Below are 23,863 nucleotides of genomic sequence, written 5' to 3' on the forward strand. Positions count from 1 at the left end.
CCTCCTCGCGCACGCACAGATGAGCGAACGACCGCGTCCCTGCCTCGTACCTACGTGCGGTTGCGTCCCACGTCCCGTCAACGCAGGTGAGGCGGCCGGGTACCTACCTACACGCCTATGATGTCGCATCCCCCCGGGTGCCAGGTAACTTACGCCTCGGGCTGCGCGTGGAATGTCGAATCTGACATGGATGCGTCGACTTTGTAGATCTCGCCAGGGCTGGCCGGCCGTGCGTGGCAGAGAGGAGCGCAGACAAGGTAATGCCTGCTCACACCTACCTCCCACCTAACCTCGCAGACGCAGACCCCGGATCGCGCCAGTGTAACTCTGCGCACAGCGATCCGGTGGGCCTGAGGTCGTAGGATTCTGAATAACCGTAGACCGCCCCGTCCCGCCCTCTTACCTCTCTCCTCCCCCTCTTCCCACGCCAGGCGGCCGATCTCCTCCTCTTTTCTCTTTTTTAAAGGTCCATCCCCCGAGACCCGAGACTGACCCCGTCTCGCTCCCACCTCAAGCTTCGCCCCGCCTACCACGCACACGACGGGGAGCCTCGGAACCCCTCGACACGACCAACCCCTCTTAACAGAGTCAGTCCCCCGCTGCCGCTCCTCGCCCCAGCGTACCCGTCGGCGCCGCCGCCGCCCATGGCTGGAATCAAGGTGGACGCGTACGCGGACAAGCCGGCGGCCGACGACGTGCGGGACGTCGCCGTCCCCCGCGGGTGGTCGGCGTGGTTCGGCGGCCGCGACGTCCGAGTCGGCCGGCGGATCACGACCCGGATCGTCGCCGGCGACTCGGGCGACCCGGACAGCGGCTCCGGCAGCGACGACATCCTCACCAAGCAGATCGCCGAGGAGGCCAACTGCGCCATCCAGTACCGCACCTGCAGCTGGCAAAAGGTGCGCTCCCAAGACCGAACAAGCAATTGCCCAGACGGGAGCCAAGCTTCCTTGTCGCCTCGCTAACGCGCTAGCCCGGTCCGGCCCGCCCCCCCCCCTCCGCCGCAGACCGCCGCCCTGCTGTTCTCCGAATACATCTGTCTAGTGAGTTCGCATCGCGCTCGCTCCGTCCTGAGCCCGGCTGGGCTCTACTCGGGCCCCGGCGCGGGGAAAATGGGGTTGGCGCCATCGACCGCTGACTCGCTCCCAGGCCATCATGAGCTTCCCCTGGTCCTATAGCGTCCTGGGGCTCGTCCCTGGGTAAGTTTTCTTGGCTTCTGGACCTCTCTCTTGGTGGGCTGGTCGGTACTGACGCGCGGGCTAGGCTTATTCTGACCGTCGTCCAAGCTCTTCTGGTCTTGTATACGTACGTCCGCCCCGATCCTGCTGGCCTCGGGTATTGCTGACCGTTACGCCTTCGCAAGTTCAATTGTGCTCTGGGAGTTTTGCTTGCGACACCCCGAAGTCAGAGATATATGCGATATTGGCCAGATGCTCTTCTGGGGCCAGAAGTGGGCTTGGTACTTTACGGCAGTCATGTTCCTCTTGAACAACACCTTCATTCAAGTCAGTGGCAAATCTATTCTCCCCCTGGAATCCGTATCGCCGACTCTGACTCCTTGGCAGGGTCTCCACGTCCTCGTCGGAGCCAAGTATATCAACACCATGATCTACCCTGATACTAGCGCCGCCTGTCAAACCGTGTCTTACGGCGCCATCGTCGCCGTTATCTGCTGGATATCATCTCTGCCCCGTACTTTCAGCATGCTATCCAAGCTCGGGTCCGCATCGGCCCTGTTCACCTTCATCTCCGTCATCCTAGCTACTATATTTGCTGGTGTCCAGAGTCACCCTGCCGGGTTCAGTTCCGAGCCGAGCACTACGAACCCGAAGTTGCCTTACGGGGATCCCATCGTCACAGCCATTCCGATTGCCGGCACTACATTTGTAGCGGGTTTAGGGGCGTTCCTTAACATCAGGTCAGTGACTGCGATGTCGCCTCGCGACTCGCACGAAGTAATCCGTCGCTGACAATTCCGGAAGCTATACGTTCATTGGACAGATTACTCTGCCTAGTTTCATTGCCGAGATGCGCGAGCCAAAGGACTTCCCCAAGGCTCTCTGGGCGTGCACCATCCTCGAGATCATCGTGTTTAGCATCGTTGGTTCGATCACATACGCATTCACGGGCAACCAGTACATGACATCGCCCGCGTTTGGTTCTCTGACGCCACTCTTCAAGAAGATTTCGTACTCGTTCATGGTCCCCACAATCATCTTCCTCGGTGTCCTGTACGCCTCGGTATCGGCTCGATTCGTTTTCTTCCGAATTTTCCAGGATTCGCGCCATAAGAACGAACATACCGTCGTCGGATGGGCAGTCTGGGCGCTGATATTGCGTACGCACCTAATGACGCTCACAAGTTCACTCGCATGCCCGTCAGTGCTAACAAAAACATCTAGTCGTTACGTGGGTCCTCGCCTTCGTCATCGCCAACTCGATCCCGTTCTTCAACTCTCGTAAGCCTTCCCGCTTACGCCCGAGGTGGGAGATGTGAGCTGACAGATTGGTAGTCCTCGGGCTCATGTCCTCCTTATTCGACTCATTCTTCGGCTTCATCTTCTGGGGCGTCGCCTATTTCCGCATGCGGAGGGCCGATGGAGCCGTTTCGCTCGTCGGAGACGGCTCGTTCCGCGGCTGGTTTGAGGGCATTCTGAACATCGTAATAATACTAACGGGATTTTTCTTCCTCACGGCTGGAACGTACGCGAGCGTCCAGGGCATAGTTGACGAGTTTGCCAACGGGACCGTGGGACGAGTGTTCCAGTGCGAGAGCAACGGGATTTAGGAGGCATTCTATGTACTTAATACCGATTTTGCTGCTAGGCTAGAGATGTCTAGAGGAAGGGATGCTGATGTATACGAAACGAGGACGGGCACCTAGGAAATGTTTGGGGTACATTTGGGGCATATTCCGGGCGGAGAAAAAAAGGGGCAGTAATAATAAATCATGTCAGTCCAAAGATTTAAAGGGATGTAATATGATATAGATTGGAATTCTTAACACACGCTTGCATCAGCAGCAGGCTCCCCTCTCATCCCGGCTAGGCCGATATCTTTGCAGCTCTCTCTTTCTCGCATCCCTACTTCCGGGCTCCTGGCTCCCCGCCAACTCGCGCTCCCACAGACCCACGTCATGCCCTCACCTCCTTCTCCTCCGCGGTCTGTTGAGAGGTATACAGCGCAGTCGTATTGCTCCACGGAGCACTACACTCCGTCTCTCTCTTGGTGTTCAATTCGAGCTAGATGCAGATTCAAGTTCATGATGCCGTGTCCACCTGCCGATTATCGAGCTCGGCCGCAGCAGACGTTCAGGCTAGAAGCATACTAACTAGGTCAAGATAAAAACTTCCATTTTATACCGCACACATGCGCACATAGAAAAACTAGAGACACACAGAGAATGTGTGTGTGTGTCACGGGTCAGGCTAAGTAGGCAGGAATTATACATTAGAACAACACTACCCGCCTAGTCTCTCTGGCCTGGTTTCCAGCGAGAAGCCAGGGAATATAATACCGGCCCGCCCAGTATATGCCTATAACTGGGCCCTTCTAGAAGGGACGAGAGAGAAGTAGATCACTACTGGTTGTTGTAGGTAGGGGTTCAGCTCGGGTCAGTCAGGGGAAGGGCGAGGAGGGAAATAAGAAGGGGGGGTATCCATCTTCTGGTTTTTTTTTAAAAAAAAAAAGAGGCAAGGGTTTTTTTCCCCCTCTCCTTTATTTCCTTTCGGATCATTTCCTTTTCAGCTGGTGGTGGTTCCTCATTCTCTCCCTCCTGGTTTTCTTCTCTACTGTAACAATCCACCACCACCACCCCTGTGATACCACCACAGCCATGATGAGAACTAGGGCGTTCATTAGCATTCCCGGGGTGTGCGAACGCATCTTGGCCCATCCGCATCCCTACTCTCTCTTCGTGCTCCTCTCTTGCCCTTAAAGCTCTTCCTTTCTTACTCCCTTTTAGACATGCGTGATCTCGTCATCAAACTGAGGCACCAGAAAGGAAAAAATAAGCAAGGCCTCTCTCAGTAGAAACCAACTGGCTAACCTGCGTGGGGCCTCATTCCCCCTTTTCTCCGCGTGACAAATGGTTATTCCCCTTGCCTTCAAGAAGCAAAAAAAGAATTTGAACCCTCTCGACAAAAAGGCCTGCTAGCTATTCTAGCCACGTAGTACCAAGCGCCCCAGGTGAAAGAATTCCACTTCCTCTCCTATTCCTCTGCGTTTTCCAACTACGCGGCAGGCCGGACCTAACTAATTAACGAGCCTGATTGTCATATCCGAAGGAAATGATCCGCCTCTCGACATAGCAGTGTCCTCCTAAGTGCTTGCCTGTTTATCATGGTGCGCGGTATGAGCTGAAGGCGGAGATTGCGGTAACGGGACATCTTGAGGAGCTGGTGTGTGACGTCGCTCCGGTGCCGGAACGGGAGCTTGAATAGGGGCGGGAGCCGGAGCAGGAGCAGGAGCAGGGGCAGGGGGAGGAGCCGGAGCAAGAGCTGCAGGAACCGCCGGTGGTATCTTTTCATCTATGGTCTCCTTGATGTCGATCATCTTCCCGCCCGGTGTTTGAAAGCCGGGTTCCCTCGGTGGAGGGGATCTGGTGCGCTTGATCTCCGCGTTCTCCTTGGCCTCTCGATATTTGTTCTTGATCCACCCCAGCGGGCCCTTGACTTCGTCCCGCTCTCTGCTCCCGGCTTCGCTTTCCGCCAGGGTTGCGGCCACGTCCGAGGATTCTCCCGTCCAGCTCTTTCTCGGCTTCTGCCCGCTCCCGACAGATGACGTGCTGGTTTCCGCGTGGACATTGGTGCCCAGATTATAGCCCGGAGAGCCTGCGATGTCCTCCTTGCGACGAGATATACGCCAACGGCGTTTCTTCTCCCTCTCGGCCGTATCTGGCGAGGCGACTGGTGGCATCTCCTCCACTTGGTCGATGTCGGAGCTTTCGTTGAAGGACGAATGCAGCGATGTCGGCGGTGAACTTTTTGGTTTGAGAGTATCGGGATTGCCGTTGCTGCTATTGATGTGGTTTCCGTTGTTGCTGTTGTGGTTTCCGTTGTTGCTGTTGTTGCAACCGTCGTTGCTGGCGTTGCGGTGGCTGCTCTTCTCCGCCTCGGCCGGAACGGGATTCGCAGAGGGCGCTTGCGACGCTCGCGGAGTCATGTCCTCGGGAGTTTCCGCAAAAGTGCCGTTCTCTTCGTGGGTCGATTCCAGATGTGAGGGCTTCTCTTCTATCGAGTTGGGGGGCTCGTGGCCAGGAGACATCGTCTCGGAATGTGGTAGCGAAGCCGTCGAACTTTGTGCGCTCGGGTTGGTGCTGCTGGGCATTCGCTTCTTGCGGAGCTTATTCGGCTGTCGCCTTTCGCCGTCCGGAATCGGTGCGCGCTGGAACAAACCCTGAAGGTTCTTCTCCTTTAACGAAGCCACGGTATCGCTAGGCGGGCCGAGAAGCCTTTCCTGGCTCCTGCCGGCCGAATGTGGCACTGCCGCCATCGGGGTGAGGTGCGTCGATGCCCGCGGTTGCTCGGGAGCGTACGAGTTTTCTCCAGTCACCGCCGGGGGGGTGGGCCCGACGGGCGAAGGGGAGGCCGGGGCCACCGCTACGGCCGGCGAGTCTTGTCGAGACGAAAACCTGCCCGAGGGAAGATGAGGGGACTTCTTGGACGGAACCGTGTTGCTCCTCGCTAGTCCACTGTTCGGTGTTAGCGAAGGACTACCAGGCGTGGACGTGCCGTTGGAATGGAGCGAGTGTCGTGACGAAGTCGAGCGATTGCGCCGGATCTTGCCATCCCTGCTAACACTCTCCGCACCCGCGCTCGCGCTCGAAGCCGATCTTACTAAGCCAGTGCCGGTGCGGCTCGGCGTTGCAGGTGTCACGACAGTCGGGGTTCCCTTTTCAATCTCTTGTTTTGTCTTCTCATCCGTTGCTGTTCCTTGCATACCAATTAAGAAGTGGTCCTGATTTTCGATCAGGAAGATGATGACGCATTGGTTCAGTCGGTATTCCTCGGGGGACATGTCGTGTTGCGGATGAGACAGCATCCCCGGCTGGAAGATGGCGGCAAGATTCTGAGCAGTCATCCGATTTTCGTCGGCCTTGGCTGCGAAGACGGCGAGAAGGTCAAGGATGTAGAGGAGCAGCTGTCGGTTCAGGGGAGGGAGGTCCTTGATCAACTGCTGGTACTTGGCGATAGCTCGATTTTCGTTGAAATTGTCGACAAGCTGGGTTCCCTCCGTGTCGCCGACGGCCTGCTTCGTATGCCCCCGGAGCGGATCTCGGAATCTTTCGTAAAGGTCTAGCGGTACGACGGGTTCGGGGAGGTCGTTGAGGTACCGCCGAAGGACATTGGCGGCATCGTGGACCGTATACCCGTCCCACACGAGGCCTTTTCCGTATCGGTCGGGCGAGTCGAACTGTATCTTGAGCTCCTTGATGCGCTTCTCGGAGCCGCTGAGGCGGAAAATCCCCTCTACACTGGTGGCTGTGGTGGTTATCAGCAAGAGACCCCAGCCCCACCCTTGGCGAGTTTGTCACCTACCTTTCTCCTTCAGAAAGACGCCGCACTTGGCCACGACAATCGGAACATAGCCGTATATGTAGCTCTTTCCCTTTTCGTCAACAAGGGAGATGGCGACGTTTGCGTAGGTAATACTTTGCCGTAGAGGAACGCCGAAAATACCTTGAGGTCGTGGTTCTACTTTACGGCGGTGTTAGCACCTGGCCACGAATACGGGGGAGGGAAGACATTTCGCGGTTCGCGTTTTCCCGTCTTGGTAGGGGGAGGGGGTAGTAAGGGGTGTCCGCCCAGCTATCACGAAAAAATACAGTAGCTGGTGCTGACAGGAAGATAACCGTGAAGGCGGCGCTTGTAGATAGGGAACGCTTCGTACCTGGTTCCGGATGTTTAGACTGAGTTTGGAACCTCTTCCACCACGACTTCAGATCCCGCTTGGTAGGGGGCGAGGCCGGGTGGTGATGATGATGATGGCCATCCGCTACAGCAGCAACAGCAGCATTGGCAGTGGGAGGTGGAGGCTGTGGTGGTGGGGTCATTTGACGGTCTGGTTGACGGGGTTTGGTAGGAGTAACGGCGGACGTCATGTTGTCTGCGACGCGCAGGCGACGGCGACGGCGACCAGCAGATGGCAGGCGGCTCGTCGAAGCGACAGATTCTTGCGCCTAGTCCGTCTTCACTTGAGGCGATGGATGCGTGGGTTTTGACGGTTTGCCGCGTCAGAAAAGTGGCACGAAGGGCGCCACAGCGGTCGAAGTCGGAGAAGAGGCGAGCTTGTGTATGTGTTAATTGGTATTCGGCAATAGGAGGGAGGTGGATGGATGGCAGGCGGTATGTATGCTGCGGTGGGTCGAGTCCAGACCGAATGTGTTGACGAGGACAGTTTTGTTCTTGTTTTCAGACTTCACCGAATTGACGCCGTTGGAACCGATAATTATGAACGCGTCTAACAGAGGCATAGATGGATAGGCCTGTAGGTTGGTGAGGATGGTGGGTTAACGGCACTACAGGAGAAGGGAGAAGAGAGGAGAAAAACAGAGGATGAGAGGGCGAGAGAAATGCGGATGTGCTTGTGTGCGTGTGTGCGTGTGTGCGTATGTGTGTGTGTTCAAGAGAGAGAGAAGGGGGGGAGAGGGAGGAGAGAGAGCGCGTGTGCGGTGGTGGCCTCAATATTGCGGTAGGAAAGCAGCAAGTAGGTAGGTATAGGCGTGGACGATGGGCAGGAGGTGGGAAGTGAGAATCCAAGAGGTCAGCACCTATAATAAACAGCAGTGGAGACAGCTTTAGGCCCCTTAGGTACCCAGCTAGGAGTTAGAGGTAAGGCATGTAGGTACATGTGCAATAGGTTAACCAGGGCCAGGTAGGAGGGGGAGAGGTAGAGGTAGCCGGAGGGGAACGGGAGGGTGAGGGAGTGGAATCTGGAATCTGGGGGTTGGCCCGCCGTCTACAAGATGTGGTGGGTAGAGAGGTACCTGCCCCCTAGCCGGGCTGGTACCGATGTGCTGGTGGGTACCTAAGGAGGTGTGATATCGCATTGGAAGAGCTTCAAGACGAGCGTATCCCTTATAGGTGAGCTACATTTCCACATGGGCGGGGGGTACTTGGCGCTCATCTGTAGCCCCATGTACCGTGGGTGCCCTGCTGGACACACGAGTCTACAGGTACCTAGGAATATCCCAGGAGGTTAGTATCTGGGGTACCTCTTCCTCCTCTCCTTACCTTTTGAGGGACGAGAAAGAAAGAAAACGCTGCAGATTGCTAGGTAAACCCTCAGCCCCAACCCTGAGAGAGCGAGACGGCTGCACATCCTACACCTTCATCGATTAATTCATCCCACCATGGTCAATCACAACCCCCCTCAGTTTCTCCTCGCTAATAACTCTCCCCAGTTTATCTCAAGGCTGCGACGCTTCCAGTGGCGGGCCGCCACCGCAGCTGGAACGGCTACGTGACAGCAACTATTTGCTGTCTGTGGGCAAGTAGCTCCCATCCCGGCCTTCTATAATTAGCCAATCTTTCTCGCGCCCCCCTGGCTCTCTCTCCCACTCTCCTCTTGCCGTGCTCCCCTGGGTCTTCCTCTAGCTCGTGATAGGTATTGACTTCCAGCGATGCTTCGTAGCAACACGAGCCGGCCGGTTGCGGGGGAGAGGCAGAGACAGGGAAGCCTCATGAGCTTAGGTTAGGCTAGGTGTCTATGCGTCAGAAACGGCTAAACCCTCCAGCAAGACATTCCATCGTGTCGGGTGTGGGTATAAATAGCAAGGTTTCTCCGTCACCACGACATCCCGTTCGCAATAGCCCGCACCTTACCTGCATCCCCATGTCCAGGCCCAACAGGTATGGGTACAATACCTACCTCAATCCACCCATCCTGAGCTTCGTTTCTCAACTCCCCCTCCCTAGCTATGGAGAGCTCGTATCGGTGGTCCGAGACATCGCCGGAGAGAATAAACTCGGGAATAGACTCGAGAACAGACACGAAAGCCTACACGAAGAAGCCTAGCTGGAGCGGAAACTCTCCGATCCGACACGAGGGAGGGTGGAAGGCGACTAGGTGGTCCGACGCCGACTTATGTAACTTACGTGCACCGATACTATACTCAGTCACCATCGCAGACACGCCCGAGCGCATAGCCGGACGTAGACAGCTACGTGAGCTACGTGGGTGTGGGCAGGACGGCAACGATGACGACGACGACATTCCCGCTAGGACTAGGCAAGACTGAAGAAGGCAGCGGTCAAAAAGAAATATGCCGTCTTAAAAACCACGGCAGCTCGGGAGGCGGCCACGCACGGGATTGGCCTGATATAATAAACGTACAGACTGAGGATCGCCGTAGCGTAGGACGCTAAGCCACCATCGCGTACAGACCTCCCAACCCAGATACCCGCCCCGACGAGAGGGGGAAAGGGGGCGGCTCGCACGGCAACGGGCCCCGTTCTCACATGTCCAACTCCTGGTAATCCACAGGTACACACGCCACGGACATTTCTGGATGGCTGCAATTATCCGAGTGCCTGCCTATTGCCGTTGTCGGTAGCTACGTAGTCATAGGGCGGGTGGAATGGCGCGGGGGACGTGCCTGAGACACTGTGCTCAGTGTGCTCAGCTTAGCCCCTACACCCTACGCTAGATACAGGCAGCGGATGCGTCTGACACCAAGCGCTCGAGGACCTTACGGAATCTACCTATCTACAGGCACCTGGGGTAGGTATGTGCATACAATACTACCCTCCTCGTAGGTCCGCTCGAAATCTCTTCCCCCCCGGGGCTTGAAGCGTAGCGCGTGGGCGAAGGGTGTGAGCGTCGCAGGGGGGGTCGAAATCGGCGCGACATCACTGGACAAGCCAGACTCCTCTCGTTCTGCCGCCCCGTCGCAGGGCGAGAGCCTTGGAATCCTCGTCTGAAACACGGCTGCCATCGCATCTGAACCACCCAGCCGCCCTCGTCGCGCTCCGCCTGTTGCTTGCATATCCGCACCATACCTATATTGCCTATGCGCGATAAGGGGGCCGCGCCTCGCGCCAGCCCCCCCCCCTCCCCTCCTCTTGTCCTTATCATCCCCATCACGAGCTGCCTGCTATCACATTTCCATTTCACACGCCCACCGCGGCTCGCTACGGCTGATCATTCCCCAACAACCTCTGCGCAGCAGCTGGGAGAGGCGGTCGCGGACGGTCCGCTACTTACTATCCCCCGCAGCAACTCGACACCAACAGACCAAACACGATGTGTCCTATCGAACAAGGTGCATGCGCACATCCACACCGATGCATGCGGCGGCTGTTGTCGATAGGTGACCGGGTCCCGCTTCCACTCGACCTCCTACAGGTTCACTGGCTCGCGCTCCGCAGAGCTTCAGCCACATACGTAAACTCACTACCCAAGCGGCGACAAGGAGGGACAGGGACCTGGCAGTTGTGCACTTGGGCCATCAGCCGGCATCCGCCGCCCCCCCTCGGTCGACCGCCGCTGCGCCGGTCGGGTTAGATTAGGTGCCACTACCACGCCGCCGTCAGCGTCCTATGCAACCCCCTCCCGACCCTAGATAGGACGCGCGAGAGACGATAGTTGCAGAAAGGAGAAAGCGGCCTCTAGCCCCGATGCCTAAGTGCTCGACCCCAACCGGTTGCGCACATGCCTAGCCGAAGGGCACGGGTTGGGGGAGAAGGAGGAGAGAGAGAGAGGGGGGGGGCCGAAGACGTAGGAGCGTACACATATACCTAGGTAAATGGATGCGGACGCATGCAGGTTAGTGCCGGCAAGTCTGCGCGCATACGCATATATATCTGAGCCCGGATGCGCGTTGCTATTGGCGTCCCCAGATCCATATCGCTGGCCGGGCTATATAGCCGTCTACCCCCTCTCTCATCCCCTTCTCGCCCTCCCAACCTCCCCCCGGAACGCCGAACACGGGATCCTTCCGCCTCAGCTCACCTGGCCGTCTGGCAAATCACCATCTATCGACCGGTTCGCGTACTGGCTAGCTGGCGTCATAGCGCAGGCCCCTAGCCGCCTAATGCACCTATGTGGGTGGGAGAGAGGTCCGGCCGCCTCGCATGAGCAGCGACAGTGACAGCGACAGCGACAGCAGCAAGGCAGTATCAGTTGCCGCGACTAGACCAGAACTTTCTTTCTCTTTGCTTCCCGGGGCGCCGCGAATAGCACATGACGAGGTGATTAGTTAGTTCCCCGGCTCGTGACCGGCTGGCGCGCGAAACGGGCATTCGCTCATCCCCCCCTCCCCCCGATCTCCCATATCCGCACAGATTAGACCAACTCTACGCAATCCTTGCCTCCGTGTCTCGCTGCAAAAGAGGAAAAAAGAATGAAGAAAAAAAAGAACCAAGACAGGCGGACAGAAAAAGCAAGGCCAAGCTAACCACGGTATACGCGTAAGTATGCAGAATCGAGTCAACCCCGTCGGACGCTATCGTCATCCCGTATAGCGTGTTCTGCATGTATTCTACCTAGGTACATACTCACGCCCGTACCGTACCCCATATTCCAATTCCATCCCGGCCGCGCCACTCTGTCGTCGCAATCCGCCGTCCGCGTCGAAGCGGCGGAATCTCCTACCTAAACAGCTTGCCCCGTGTGAGGAGAGAGCGAGAGAGCGAGAGACAGGGAGGACTAGGACTAGGACGATTCTATATTCGGCAGACTCCCTCTCTGCGTACTGTTGTCCTCTACGTAACGCACTATGCACATGCGTAAGGGCCCTACTGACTTGCCTGTCAGCTGTCCCCCATACCCTGGGCACTTAAGCCTACCCAGCTACCTACGTAACGCATAACGCACCCATCCCCCCCCGTCTATCAGCAGGGGCAAGCTTCTTCTTAATTTGTACCCTGCCTGCTCTCTCCCCCGCTTTATCTTTCGCCTTCGTCGATTCTTCTCCTCGGCAACTCGCCATCGTCGTTTTTTCCCCATTCGCACAGCAACCCCCTCCCCCCTTAACACGCCGTCCCGTGCCCGTCGTCGTCGTCGTCGTCATCCTCGCCACCGGTCCCTGACGTAACCCCTAGCACTAGCATCAGCACCGCGCGAGAGGAAAGGAAAGGAAGAGAGAAGAAAAAAAAGAAGGGAACGAGACCCCCGAAAAGAAAAAAAAAAGTCTCCTGACCGTAAGTTACCTAGGAATTCGCTAGTCGCACGCATCTACCTCACCGCACCGCACCGACGCAACAGAACTGCTGCTTGCTGGTGATCGCCGTCGGGCGGGGGGCTGAGCGGCCAGTAGGCGGTGCGGCGGCGGGAGGGGTCAGACCAAGCTTGCCCCATCGCGGCGACGTATTCGCCGGGGCGCGGGACCTGGTCCAGACCGGGGGGGGGTTAGGCGGCGCAGGGACGCCCGGGGTGCGCAGGCTCGATCGCAGATAGTCCTGCTCCTCCCTGACGGCGGCAGTGCTCGAGCACTAGGCGCGAAGCGCAGACGCGCGCCCAAACGCGCGCGCGTGCGCAAAAGAAAGAGAGAGGGGGGGGGCGGGAAGGGATCGCGAGCCAGACCGGACGAACTCGGCACGGGGCTCGGGCCTGCGGTCTGCTGGGGTTAGTTGAGGATAGGAGGTGGGTTGAACCTTGTGTTTGGGCCTGGGGCGCCCATGCAGATACCCGCCTACCTAAAGAAAGGGGCGGGCGGCCCCCCCGGCTCCTCTCTCCTACGTGCCGACGTAGTTCCCTCCCGCCCGCGGCGCCCCCACTACCGCTCCCCCGTCGCCTCGGCTACGAAACCGCCCGCATCTAGCCCCGGCCTCGGCCCCGGCCTAGATAGATGATATGGGTATATGCGAGAGAGAGAGAGAGTGTGTGTGTGTGTGTGGGCAGACGGCCGGACAGATAGACAAGCAAGCACCCGAGTAAGCAGCGTCCGACGCAGGCCGGCGGAGAGCATCGGAGAACCCGGCTGTGCTCGTCCGCGGCTGCGCAGTGTCCGTCTATCCGTCTGTCTACCTATCTGCCTAACCCGCCCCTGCTCTACCGTTATATTCGCCTCCGTCGCCGTAGACGCCCGGCCGCCGGCAGACGGATACAACAACACCCGTCCCCTCGCTGCCCTCTTACTTACTACTCGCTCGCCGACGCGAACTTCTCGTCATTCAGAGCCGGATCCCCCCCCCCCCCCGTCCTTACGTATAGGCACACGTACACTTGCGCATAGGTACTAGTAGATAGGTGCGTGTATACACGCCCCCAAGATGGATAGATTAGGGAATTAGGTAGGATCGCGCAAGACCACCCGGTCGGGGAGACCAGCTGGGGAGAGGTACGTGGGCTATCACGGTCACACTCTTGGGACGACGACGCACGGGCAGAAAGGCAAAAGTGAGAGGAACGGCGATGAGTTAGCCTAAATACACTGTAGCTACAGAGGGGTAGGGGCAAGGAAACGGGTTCAGGGGAGAATATCATGGTCCAAATACATATGCAACCCATCCTGCCCTCTCCACTTCCATCTCTCCTCCCTTCCCTCTGTCACTATTTCCGTCCGTCTCCTGTATCTCCCTGTCCCGTCCTTACCTTTCTGCCTATGGACAAGACACTTTGGAACCCTAACCCCGACGACACCGATTAGAGGAAAAAAGAAAAAATAGAGATGCAGCTGACCGACCCATTTCCCTGAAGCCACCAAATATTCCATCCATCCCAAAAAGTACTGGAGAGAGAGGAAAGAAGAGAAAAGAGGAGGGTGGGCCATTCGGTCGTTGCAAAATACGTCTCTGAAGAAAAGAGAAAACCCTCCCGGCCAGGTAAAGAAACCTATAACCATCCCTTTAATAGGAATACAGCAGCAAAAAGCCATACCACTCGTGGTGCCGTGTGTCCCCCCGCCCGTACGCCGGACACTGTAATGGATATTACCGTGCCAACCCGCCAACGTACAGAAAAGATGGCTTAATGATGCCCCCTCGTCGCCCGTCGGGCAGGCTACCCGAGGCTGCAAGGCGAGAGAGAGCATCGTTGTGCGAATGAGAAATAGGCCGACTCGACAGCCAGTCATAGCAGGGAACATCGGATGCCTATAAAGTGTAATGAGACCTGTGAAGCCGACCCGCCGTTCCCGGACGCCTAGTAATGAATCCCGTGGAAAGAAGGGTGTGTGGCCGGAAGGCCGCCGGCCACACATTAGTTGAACCTGTGAGACCGGTCCACATGAACAGAATTATCGAGGCCGCGGGGCGTAAATAGTTATAGTGCAATCTTTTACGTGTCGTCATACATCATGAGAAATACTGCCCTCGGCCCCTATGAGGCGCTTATGGGGACGCTTCGCGGCGTAACGTCGCCGCTGCGCTTTCGTATTATAGTTTGTTGTTGCGCCTTGGAAGCGTTGGCGATCATCTGTAGCTTCTTCCGAAGAGCCGCCAGTCTACCATTGATCATCTGAATCACTATTGGCCAGTTAGCGCCCAAATTTCGCCCGACGGAGCGATGGAGAAGCGAGGACGAGAAAAGAAAGGAAAGAAGGGTTCGTACTCTTATGCACAGACTGCTGATCATCTGGGTTGATTTCCAGGGACCCTTCCCGGTTTACGTCACGCTCCGCCTTGGACGACCCGGAGGGCTTGCGTTTCGACATATCCTCGTCGTTGTCTAAGACCGCCTCGAGCATACGGATCGCCGTCACATACGAGAGTTCGCACCCGGGTAGATCTTCATTGGCAATCTCGTTGATGGCGGCCGCGCGGCTCATCTCAAGCGCTCTTTCATACATCAACTTCTCGGCGCTCAGACCAGGCGACAGCACAATTCCCTCGGTGCTCGAATTGCCGGTGAGCATAGGTCCAGATTGGCCATTCGCCGAGTGGCTTGGGTCCTCCGGAAGCTGTCGCTGGGCCTCGAGTAGCTTGAGTCGCACCACCTCGGCCTTCTCAAGAGTTTCATTAAACCGCTTACGAACCCATTGAACAGCGGAGTTTACCCGCGAGATCAAATTCTGGACGCTCTGTGAGTCGCGATTGACGACGTGTTGCGTCGAGTTGGAATCACCCCAGTTCCTGCGTGTCCACCATATATTTGCGATGTCCATGGACTTAGCTAGGAGCGAGAGCGCCTTCACGTACAGCACGAGGGCTTCCTCCGAGAGCACTGCGACTGCCTCCACGGTAAGGCCGCCCTCCTCCTCCTCAGAGGCCATCCCGTCGGCAGGCATTCCGCCCAAACCGTGATCCGCCGAAGGCGGTACGGGCACCAATTGCTTGTACTTGACTTCAGCAAAGCCCCAGACGACGTCGCTCTGCGTTGCGTAGTCCTCGATAAACTGAGCGGCACGCGAGTCCTCATCAATCGGGCTGCCCTGCCGTCCATCTGTAATGAGACCAACAGGCGAAGAAGCCGGCATAGGATACGGCGGAAATGCGCTGTAGAGATGTGGGGGCGACGCGCCTTTGCTAAGCAGATGTGGCGGGTATTTGTAGCCGAGAAGCCTTAAGCTCGCATCCGAGATGGCGGCGTAGATGGCGGAAGTCGTAGAGCCGGGGCTGCTAGAGGCATTTTTATCGTAGGACCCTCGCCGATAGTGGTCGGGCCGCTGTCTCCCTGGGGCGATTTGAAGTGCGTGGGATGGTTGGGTGGCAACCGCCCCCGTCGTCGATGTCGAGATACCCTGTTGAGTAGCACGGCGGACAATTGCACCCGACGCCGGGGACGACGCTTGTGCCTGAGCGCCTTTAGCTTCCATCTCATCCGCAAGCGCGTTCACTTCCACGTGTCTTTTCTCTATGAAGATGTAATCCTTTTCGAGAGCCACATCCTGTACCCTCTCGCGTTCGTCAGCAAGAGCGCGCTCCGACTTACCCCTGACCTTCCCAGGATCCTCCTGTGGAAGCTGGCCTTGTTTGTTGGCAGGGGCATTAGACGACGCTCGTTTTCGCTGGTCATCGATCAGCGATTGCCGGGGAGCCGGCGGCGTAGGTGTAGGCGACGGCTGCGGCCTTCGAATTCCCAGACCCGGGGCGATTTCGTCACGCGGAGACTGCGCGACACGCGAGATGTTGGGAATCGGACCCTCTATTGGGGAGCTGAGGGATGAGGGTCTTGACGGCCTCTCGCGAGGCGACGGCGATCCGTCATCTGGACGTGCTGTATCAGCCTCAGCCCCGTATCGACGATGAGCCGATATGCGCCGCGAGCCTAGATCAGTCCCACTCGTCCTAGGAGAGCCGTGAAGTTCCCTCGACGGCTGCTTCTTCTCCCTCGGTACGTCGTCCTCGACCAGGCCTGGTATCTCGCCAGCAATGACGTGATGCTCGAAAAACCTCTCGAAGCTTAATCTTTCGACCGGCTTGCGCTTCAGGAGGGCGCGGATCAGAGCTTTGAGATCCGGGCTGACCTGGCATTCGCGTATGAATTTGATTTGGGCGTCGGAGCTTTCGATCTTCCTAAGCAGTTCGACGTGGTTACTCGCCCGAAAGGGTGGTCTGCCACAAATCATCTCGTACGCGACGGTCCCCACGGACCACAAGTCAGCCTTAGCATCGTAGCGTTCATAACGCAAGATTTCAGGCGCCATGTAGAGTGGAGACCCGCAGAGGGTCTCAGCCAGCGATGTCGATGGCAAGACACGGGCAAAGCCGAAATCGGCCAACTTTAGCATTGGCAGCGACTGCAAACCGACAGCCGGTATTAACGAGTCGCGACTAGCGCTCAAGATCGGCCGGCTATCCAGGTTCGACTGTCTGTAGAGGACGGACGGAAGCAGCAGGAGATTCTGCGGCTTGATATCGCGGTGGACAAAGTTGCCAGCTCGCAAGAATTGCAACGCACTAGCGAGTTGCTGAAGGAAATGTCGGATGACCACCTCGTGGAGGCCGGCACCGGGCACGCTAGGGTACTTTCGTGCCATGTCGCAAGTAGCAGGGTGGGTGATGAGCCTCTCCCTCTTCTTGATGAACAGCGACAGGTCACCAAGCTCGCAGTATTCCATCATGAGGTTGATATGGGTCAAGGATTCGACGCAGTCATGGAGGGCAACGATGTGTGGGTGTCGGAGCTTCTTGAGGATCTCGATTTCGCTGTAGAGGTTCTCCTTCAGTTTCTTGTTTAACCGTGCGAGCTCGACGGATTTGATAGCGACCAAAGAACCGGATACCTGGTCCATCGTTGTTAGCCAAACTACGACCATTCGAGTGCGCGTCGCAGCCAGGATCAAGAGCTACGCGTGCCCCAGAGGTGGCTCGAAGCGCAGAGATCCGGAGATCGTAGAGCGAAAGACGCAGCGATGATCATGGGCAGGCAGACAGTCACGCTCAGATGCCCAAGGAGCCAGGGAAGGGAGAGTCGAACCTTGTGCTTGCCCATATAAACCTGAGCAAAGCTACCTTTGCCTATCTCCGAGCCAATGACGAACTGACCGATAACATCGTCACCGGCTCTCGCGCGACGCGAGGACAGCGCTGGAGGCATGCGTCGATCCCCCATGGCTTCCTGTGCGGGTTGACGTGTGACAGGAGGCTTGGTTTATGCAGCCCGGGGGCTTATAAGGGAATCGGGATCAAGTCGGCGACTCGAGTTGTCGTCATGTACACGTCTGAGGGGGTCGCAAGCGTAGAGAACGGTGGTTCGTGGATAGAAAGGGGGGGTGGGGGGCGAGATGTGCACGAAGGGCAAGGCGGGAACCAAGTCGACGAGAGAACGGAGAGGCTGGCTGATTGGGGGTATCGCGAATGTCTAGACCTCGATCGAACCTAAACGGAAAGGAGCGAATGTGAGTAAAGTACCTCGTAGACGAAGGGTATCCAATACGCTGGTTGCCGGGAGCATCGAGGCCGTAGGACAGGCACCTCGAAGGATAAGGAGGGTATGTTGTTCTGTGTCACCCTCAAGCGGCAGAGACAGGAGACTTTTGGGTAGCTGCAAGGGTATAGAGGCCAGAAATCTCATCTCCTTCGGCAACACTCTAGCCTGCCGTAGTAGAGACGTGGCGAGGGGAGAGAGGGGGGGGAGGAAAGGGGGAGGGAGAGGAGAGTTGAAGATTTTGAGAGATGACAGGCGGAGAGGAATGCGAGAGTAGAGGGAAAGGCAGAGACCTATGGAGGTCTACGGGTGAGACCGTACTTTAGGGTGGATGTAAGGTAATGTCATGCAATGTATGTACGTGTATGTAGGTGGGTAGGTTAGCTAGGTCGGTCAGGCAGACAGGCGGATTAGCTAGGTAGGTATAGCTCGAGCTGTAGCTGCAGCTTGTGGTTACAGCCGCAAGGGTGACGGTAACAGTAACCGTGACCGTGACTGTGTGTGTATGCCTGTGCAAGGTCTGGAGCGAGAAAGGAGGGTAGGCCAAGGTATTTATGAAGCTCTGCCGCTCGTAGCAACAGCCACTGCCTGGGGCTACAGTCGAGGATATGACAAGACGGCCAGGGTGAGTTGACAGATGGGTGGAAGGGTGGAAGGGTGGAAGGGCGCAAGGAGAAGTCGGTGCGAGCGTATTCCAGTCTTGTCTGGGCGTACCGCGTGTATCGTCTGCGTATGTATGGGCGGCTGTGCGTCTCTGTGTGGTAACTCTGGGTTGCGTTGGGTCAACCGACAATCAACTGGATGACTTCGATCTACACCAAGCACTCCAGCGTATCGCTACCTCCCCTTCCTCTCTCTTGTCTCTGCGCCCTTCTCTTTCTCGCTCTCTCTCTCTCTGCGGAGTTGGAAGAGGGCGGCAATGATGCGGTTTCAATAGTACAAGACATACATACGGTAGTGGCAAAGGCCTAGTGCAGGTACACAACGGGGTGTACTTCACGAAGGCGGTAGAAGAGGCGACAGGGAATTAGAACGATACTAGATGAATTAAACGCGGAGGTGGGAAAAGACAGGCAAAAATGACGAAGTCGCAGCAGGAGGTAGAGAGGGAGGAGAAAAGAAGAGAGAGGTGGAAGAAGAGGAAGAAGAAGAGGTAAGTATAAGGCAGGTTAACGGTGAGGCGAGGCGATCAGGTTGCTCACGAGACGGAGAGGGCAAGAAAGAGGTAGACTATGTACGGAGGCCAGACTTATGGACAAGGGTGTGAGCAAGGTAAGAGAGAGGTAGGTAGGCAGGTAGGTAGGGGAGGCAGGATGCAGGCAAAAGAGACCAGGCGGGCTAGCGAGGTATTACGAAGGTACCATGTTGAATGAGCACCTACGGAGCAGAGCGAGGATGGCAGAGGGACCGGCGAGGAGGAGGTATGTAATAGGAGTGCAGTAGAAGCAAGTAGAGGTAGGTTGCGAGGTCGCGTAGGATGGACATGGACGATGGATGGGAGATGTGGGAGGCTGTAGGGATCGAGACGGAGAGCAAGCAGAGAGAGATAGGTAGAAATACCTAAAGCGCTGCTGCTGCTAAGACCAGTGACGGACGGGGGGAGGTGGAGAGCGAGAGGAAGAGGACGAGGGAGAGCCAGCCAGGGCGGGCCCGCATGGACAGGTACGGGCACGGGTATACTAGCACAGCACAGGTACTGCATGTACCTGTCATTGCGCAGGCGGAGCGCGGCGAAGAATGGCGAGACGCAGCAGGTATAGGCGACAGGATACCAGAGGAACAGGCAGACAGGAAGAGGTGGCTTTCCGGACGTCTGCAACAGGCATGCCCACAGGTATAGAGTAAGGCAGAGGCAGAGGCAGGCAGATACGAGCAGGGTAGCAGTGGAATCGAGCAGGGCCGGGCCTATGGGCGACGAGGAAGAGGCGAGGAGAGTATGTTGCGAGACGATTGCTTGGAGGAGCGAGGAGGAGGAGGAGGAGGAGGCAGCGAACAATGGAAGATCGGGCTACTCCCAGGCCCCAGCCCCACTCGTGACTCCTCAGCATGATAACGTTGATAAGACCGGCACTAGGAGACGAAGTCACGCCAAACCCAGAAGCCGATTCCGCTAATCCCGACTCCACCACACTGGCCCTGCTAGACGAATGAGCCGCCGCGTATCCTCCCCTGCGACCCACTAGCAGCGCACGGCACTGGGGGGGGGGGGCGGTATCGCGAAGTACCTCCTACCCCAGCTAACCACCCTTCTGACACTGTTGGCTGGTGTAGTCATCGAATCCTCCGGCCACCGGTTGAGAAGACGCTAGCACGATGCGTGTGCATATGTACATACATGTACATACCGTAGACCCGCCAGACCTCTCTCAACTTGTGCACTGCAATGTCGAGGTCGGCAGGTCTCTCTCTCGTAATGTTCCTGGCTACGGGGCGAAAGTACCGCAGACATCACCCCCCATAGAAAGCATCAATCGCCGCCGGCACATCCACACAGCTAGGTACGTACATTCCAGTGGGGAGGGCCAGCACGGGGCCGGTCTCCCACCTGCATGGCGGGCCACAGTATCCATCACAGGGCGCCCCCATCTAAGGTCCAGCGCTGTCCTTCGTCCCCGTTACTGGCCACACCCCAGTTCCCACTGCAGCTCCCCAGCAAGCTCCCAGGGGCCCGCCTCTCCCTTCTCCACAATCTCGATAGGGTGAGCGTGAGAACGAGGGCGAGAGAGCGAGAGAAGAGAGACAGAGACACGCACGCAAGCCATCCCTTCGTCACTTGCTGATCATCCTCGAACTCAGTCATCATTTCTCCTCTCTGGTCGCGTCTGGCTCTCTCTCGCTCCCTCTGCCAAACCCGGCTTGTGTCCCCTGTGGGATCTGGGGAAGGGAGGCGGTCTGCGCGCGCGCGCGCGCCCATGCACACCCATTGATACATGCACGCCAACCGACGTGTGCATACAGAATTTATGAGTCTACCTCCATCCGAACGCATATGGGTCCATACGCGTACGTACATAGGTAGGTACCTCCACACGTACATGTCCCCATAGGTACCTCTTTTGACGTCTACACATAACGCCCGTCTCTTACGCCACTTCCCGACCTTCTGGTCTCATTCTCGAACCGGGCAACGGGACGCTTTGCTCGGCCGGGCTCGATGTCGCCATAGGAACGCGAGGGACGGCGCAGCAGGAGAAAAATAGGAGGAAAAGAGCGAGAGCAGGGGGGACAGACGCCATCGATAAACCTGCTGGCTTCATCACGGCGATTGGCCCGAGGGAGACGATGATGGCCTCCGATCTCACCTTGCTTTTTCCTCCCATTGCATTATTGCTTATCCTCTCCTCGCCCGTCTCTCTCCCCTTGCGGCCGGTCGGCCTGTTCCTCTCGTCCTCTCAACATACGCGTGCGTGCATATGCAGGGGTGTGCGTATTGTCATCTCTGGGTATCTAAAAAGTCGCAAGGAACAATTCGCATTGCATCATCGTCGACCGCCTTATTCTCATACCTACGTATGTGTGGATGGATGTATGTGTGTATGTATGTATGCGGCGCCCGTCTTAGGTGCCCGTCTACGTCTGGAGGTGTGTGTGTGTATGTGTGTGTGTTGTGTATGTGGCCAGGCAAACTCTGCCCTTCTGCGCTTCTGATAACCATATGGATGGCCCTTGACACAATAGAAGCGATGGGCAGCCGGACAGGATGGTCTAAGGCGAATAAATGAGCCAAGATGTCGTCATTCTTTGTGAATAGCAGAACACTCGCTCGGCTTTTATTTATTTGCTCCTTTCATTACGTCTGTCTTTTTCTTTCTCCTCCTCCTTTTCCTCCTTCTTCTCCCTCCAGCCTATCCGAACGAATGCCGCTAACAATCCGGTGAGGCCAGCGAGGCTCTGAACCAGGTCAGGCCCGCGGCCAAAAAAAATAAAAGATGATGTTTCCGGATCCAATCATGAGGTGATTGACCTGTGATTCGAACCATTTGCGAGCCAGGGGTTTTCTGTGACAATTGTCCCGGGGGGGGAACCAGCAGCAGCAGCAGCAGCATCGACACCTCCATACGCCAGAGGGACATCTGTGTTTTTTTCGGGTCACGAGGGCTTCCCGATCCGTCGGTCACTTCTCACCCTCCGCAGGTCGGCTGCTTATTGTGCGTTGCAAGACAATGGCAGAGCGACAGATCTATGTAGGTGTACGTAGGTATGTAATCTTTGTTTGAGTGACCCGGTTTGGAGGATGTGCCGTACGGGGGGATGAAGACCCTGAAAAGGGTCCGGGCGGCTCTTCGATGTTTCAACCCGCGCCCGTAACGAACCGATAATACACACTGTAGGCACGCAGGCGTGTTGCGGGTCAATTTACTCATAGAGGCAGGACGGAGGTGTGGTATAGCACCCAAGATTAGGTACCTTTGAGACGTTGTCTGCACATATGTACCTAGGTGGCACGGATGTATGGGCATGTAAGATATGCATACCATATGTATGTTCCCTCTGCCGATCGACCAACCATATGCTCGCGGCTTCGGTCCCTAATGCAGCCCCATATGAGATATCAGCCCGTTCAATTTACCTAACCTACCTGGACCTCCCGTCCCAGCTACCTACCTCCTTATCATCGTGTACGTACACACAGACATTCCCATCTTATCTTCTCTATCTCTCCCTCAGCCAGCCCAGCTCGACATGGTGGCCGAGGACGACCTAGGGGCCTAAGGCACGTGATCCAGCTAGGTAGGCAGAGAGGTAAGAGAGACAAGGAAAAAGCAGAGGGACAGACAGAGAGAGATTTGATCCTTCATCATGCAGGTACGATAGTATGTCATAGGGGATAGTCCTCTCTTATCAGCGAGCGATTACTATCGCACCGCCCAAGATACCCGATCTTAACAGCATCCCCATCTTCCTGCCTGACTATCTACCGCGGCAGCTTCCTGCGTCCTTGGCCAATGCCCGGTTATCGTCGATCTACCCGTCTATCTAGGCGCCCATCTATCCGTCTGCCTCCCTACTGTACCCGCCCGTCTACCGGTCGCCTATAGTCTGCTCTCTGTCCACCTGCCCACCGCTTACGGGATCGGCCAAGAATCGACTTCGATTCGCCAGAGATAGCCGGTGAAGTATAGGGATAGATAGGTACGCGATATTATTTGTAGTCGCGTCAGAGAGACTATCTCGCCCCGAGCTCGGATTCGTCCTAGTCTTTGGGCATGAAACAACACGAATACGCAGGTATTCTCGTACATGCGTATATGCACGTATCTGTTATATACCTATCCAGGATGCCTCCTACGATACGAGCACGCAGCAGACACACGGAAACGCTTAGGAACCTAGACGTTGGGTAGTAGGCACACCTGCCTCTATGTATACGGAAAGTGTCTCGCCAATGCCAAATCTTCTTTCTGTGGCGCCGTCGGCCGTCTCTGGTTCCAGCCCATCGTTTGCGTCAACCAAGGCGGACCAAAAATCCCTCTCAGGGGTGCTTCTGGTGCCTTGCCTCGGGTTACCTCTCATAGACACCTAAGGTATCTGTAGGTACCTTAGGTGGCGTTAGGTATAATAACAGGTGCGCACTAGATACCTAGGTATACGTACTAGGTAGGTATCGACATACCTCCTAAGATGCACACATATATTCGTAGGCACCGAGTATAAGATGGGGGATAGCGACATAATACACTAGCATAACGCGCGAAGGCGGGAGATAATATGCCTTGGCGTGTGAGTATACATGAGTATGGGCGTAGGCAGTGGGGATGCTTGCTACCTTACATAGAGGCTAGCATTATTAGGTACCTAGCAGTAGGTTAAGGGAGTTGTATTACCTTTATACATCGATGGACAAGGTCTACACGTAGACGGGGAATTCCTCCCCCTCCCCCCCTGACGGGTACTATGTATGAGTATGCACGTGCTTCGATCCGAGAACAAATCGGAACGCCGAGGATAGCTTTAGCTTAGCTTCCCCTCTACCCTTACCTCTTTTTTCTTTTCTGCTTCCGGGTTGTTAGTCGTCGTCGTTGTCGTCGTCGTTATTATTAGCAGTAGTATTAGCAGCAGTAATGTTAGTAGCATTATTGAACAGAATCACTAGCATCATCCCTATTGCTAT

At 56.6% G+C, this 23,863-nt stretch overlaps 4 protein-coding genes across 4 annotated transcripts; 2 read left to right on the forward strand and 2 right to left on the reverse strand.

Moving 5' to 3' along the window:
- The first annotated feature begins 320 nt into the window (after positions 1-320).
- GGS23DRAFT_12465 (amino-acid permease) lies at positions 321-3,015 on the forward strand. The gene is made up of 9 exons (XM_051511112.1): positions 321-899; positions 1,008-1,043; positions 1,150-1,199; positions 1,264-1,305; positions 1,364-1,505; positions 1,566-1,918; positions 1,983-2,338; positions 2,403-2,459; positions 2,514-3,015. The coding sequence occupies exons 1-9, from the start codon at positions 645-647 to the stop codon at positions 2,786-2,788; spliced, it is 1,566 nt and encodes a 521-aa protein (XP_051376831.1). The 5' UTR covers positions 321-644; the 3' UTR covers positions 2,789-3,015.
- A 1,126-nt stretch (positions 3,016-4,141) lies between these two features.
- Positions 4,142-7,201, reverse strand: GGS23DRAFT_12484 (RhoGAP-domain-containing protein). Its single transcript, XM_051511113.1, has 3 exons — positions 6,892-7,201; positions 6,540-6,698; positions 4,142-6,482 (listed from the first exon to the last, which is right to left on the reverse strand). Exons 1-3 carry the CDS (start codon positions 7,100-7,102, stop codon positions 4,321-4,323), a joined length of 2,532 nt encoding a protein of 843 aa, XP_051376832.1. The 5' UTR covers positions 7,103-7,201; the 3' UTR covers positions 4,142-4,320.
- A 7,061-nt stretch (positions 7,202-14,262) lies between these two features.
- GGS23DRAFT_591923 (Serine/threonine-protein kinase ATG1) lies at positions 14,263-17,116 on the reverse strand (the record flags this gene model as incomplete). The annotated part of the gene is made up of 2 exons (XM_051517800.1): positions 14,263-14,408; positions 14,494-17,116. 2 exons carry the CDS (start codon positions 17,114-17,116, stop codon positions 14,263-14,265), a joined length of 2,769 nt encoding a protein of 922 aa, XP_051376833.1.
- Positions 17,117-20,911: 3,795 nt separating this feature from the next.
- Positions 20,912-21,673, forward strand: GGS23DRAFT_12829 (uncharacterized protein). The gene is made up of 2 exons (XM_051511140.1): positions 20,912-21,154; positions 21,214-21,673. Exons 1-2 carry the CDS (start codon positions 21,034-21,036, stop codon positions 21,471-21,473), a joined length of 381 nt encoding a protein of 126 aa, XP_051376834.1. The 5' UTR covers positions 20,912-21,033; the 3' UTR covers positions 21,474-21,673.
- The last annotated feature ends 2,190 nt before the right edge of the window (positions 21,674-23,863 follow it).

Source organism: Durotheca rogersii, assembly GCF_024521655.1.
Source record: "Durotheca rogersii strain YMJ 92031201 chromosome Unknown GGS23scaffold_1, whole genome shotgun sequence".
NCBI classification, from domain to species: domain Eukaryota; kingdom Fungi; phylum Ascomycota; class Sordariomycetes; order Xylariales; family Xylariaceae; genus Durotheca; species Durotheca rogersii.

Coding starts and splice junctions, on each gene's coding strand:
- GGS23DRAFT_12465 (XM_051511112.1), top strand. CDS start 645: ATGGCTGGAATCAAGGTGGACGCGTACGCGGACAAGCCGGCGGCCGAC. Junction 1,200..1,263: donor GTCCTGGGGCTCGTCCCTGG/GTAAGTTTTCTT, acceptor CGCGCGGGCTAG/GCTTATTCTGACCGTCGTCC. Junction 2,460..2,513: donor GATCCCGTTCTTCAACTCTC/GTAAGCCTTCCC, acceptor ACAGATTGGTAG/TCCTCGGGCTCATGTCCTCC.
- GGS23DRAFT_12484 (XM_051511113.1), bottom strand. CDS start 7,102: ATGACGTCCGCCGTTACTCCTACCAAACCCCGTCAACCAGACCGTCAA. Junction 6,699..6,891: donor GTCTAAACATCCGGAACCAG/GTACGAAGCGTT, acceptor ACCGCCGTAAAG/TAGAACCACGACCTCAAGGT. Junction 6,483..6,539: donor CGTCTTTCTGAAGGAGAAAG/GTAGGTGACAAA, acceptor TAACCACCACAG/CCACCAGTGTAGAGGGGATT.
- GGS23DRAFT_12829 (XM_051511140.1), top strand. CDS start 21,034: ATGATGGCCTCCGATCTCACCTTGCTTTTTCCTCCCATTGCATTATTG. Junction 21,155..21,213: donor CTCGTCCTCTCAACATACGC/GTGCGTGCATAT, acceptor AAAAGTCGCAAG/GAACAATTCGCATTGCATCA.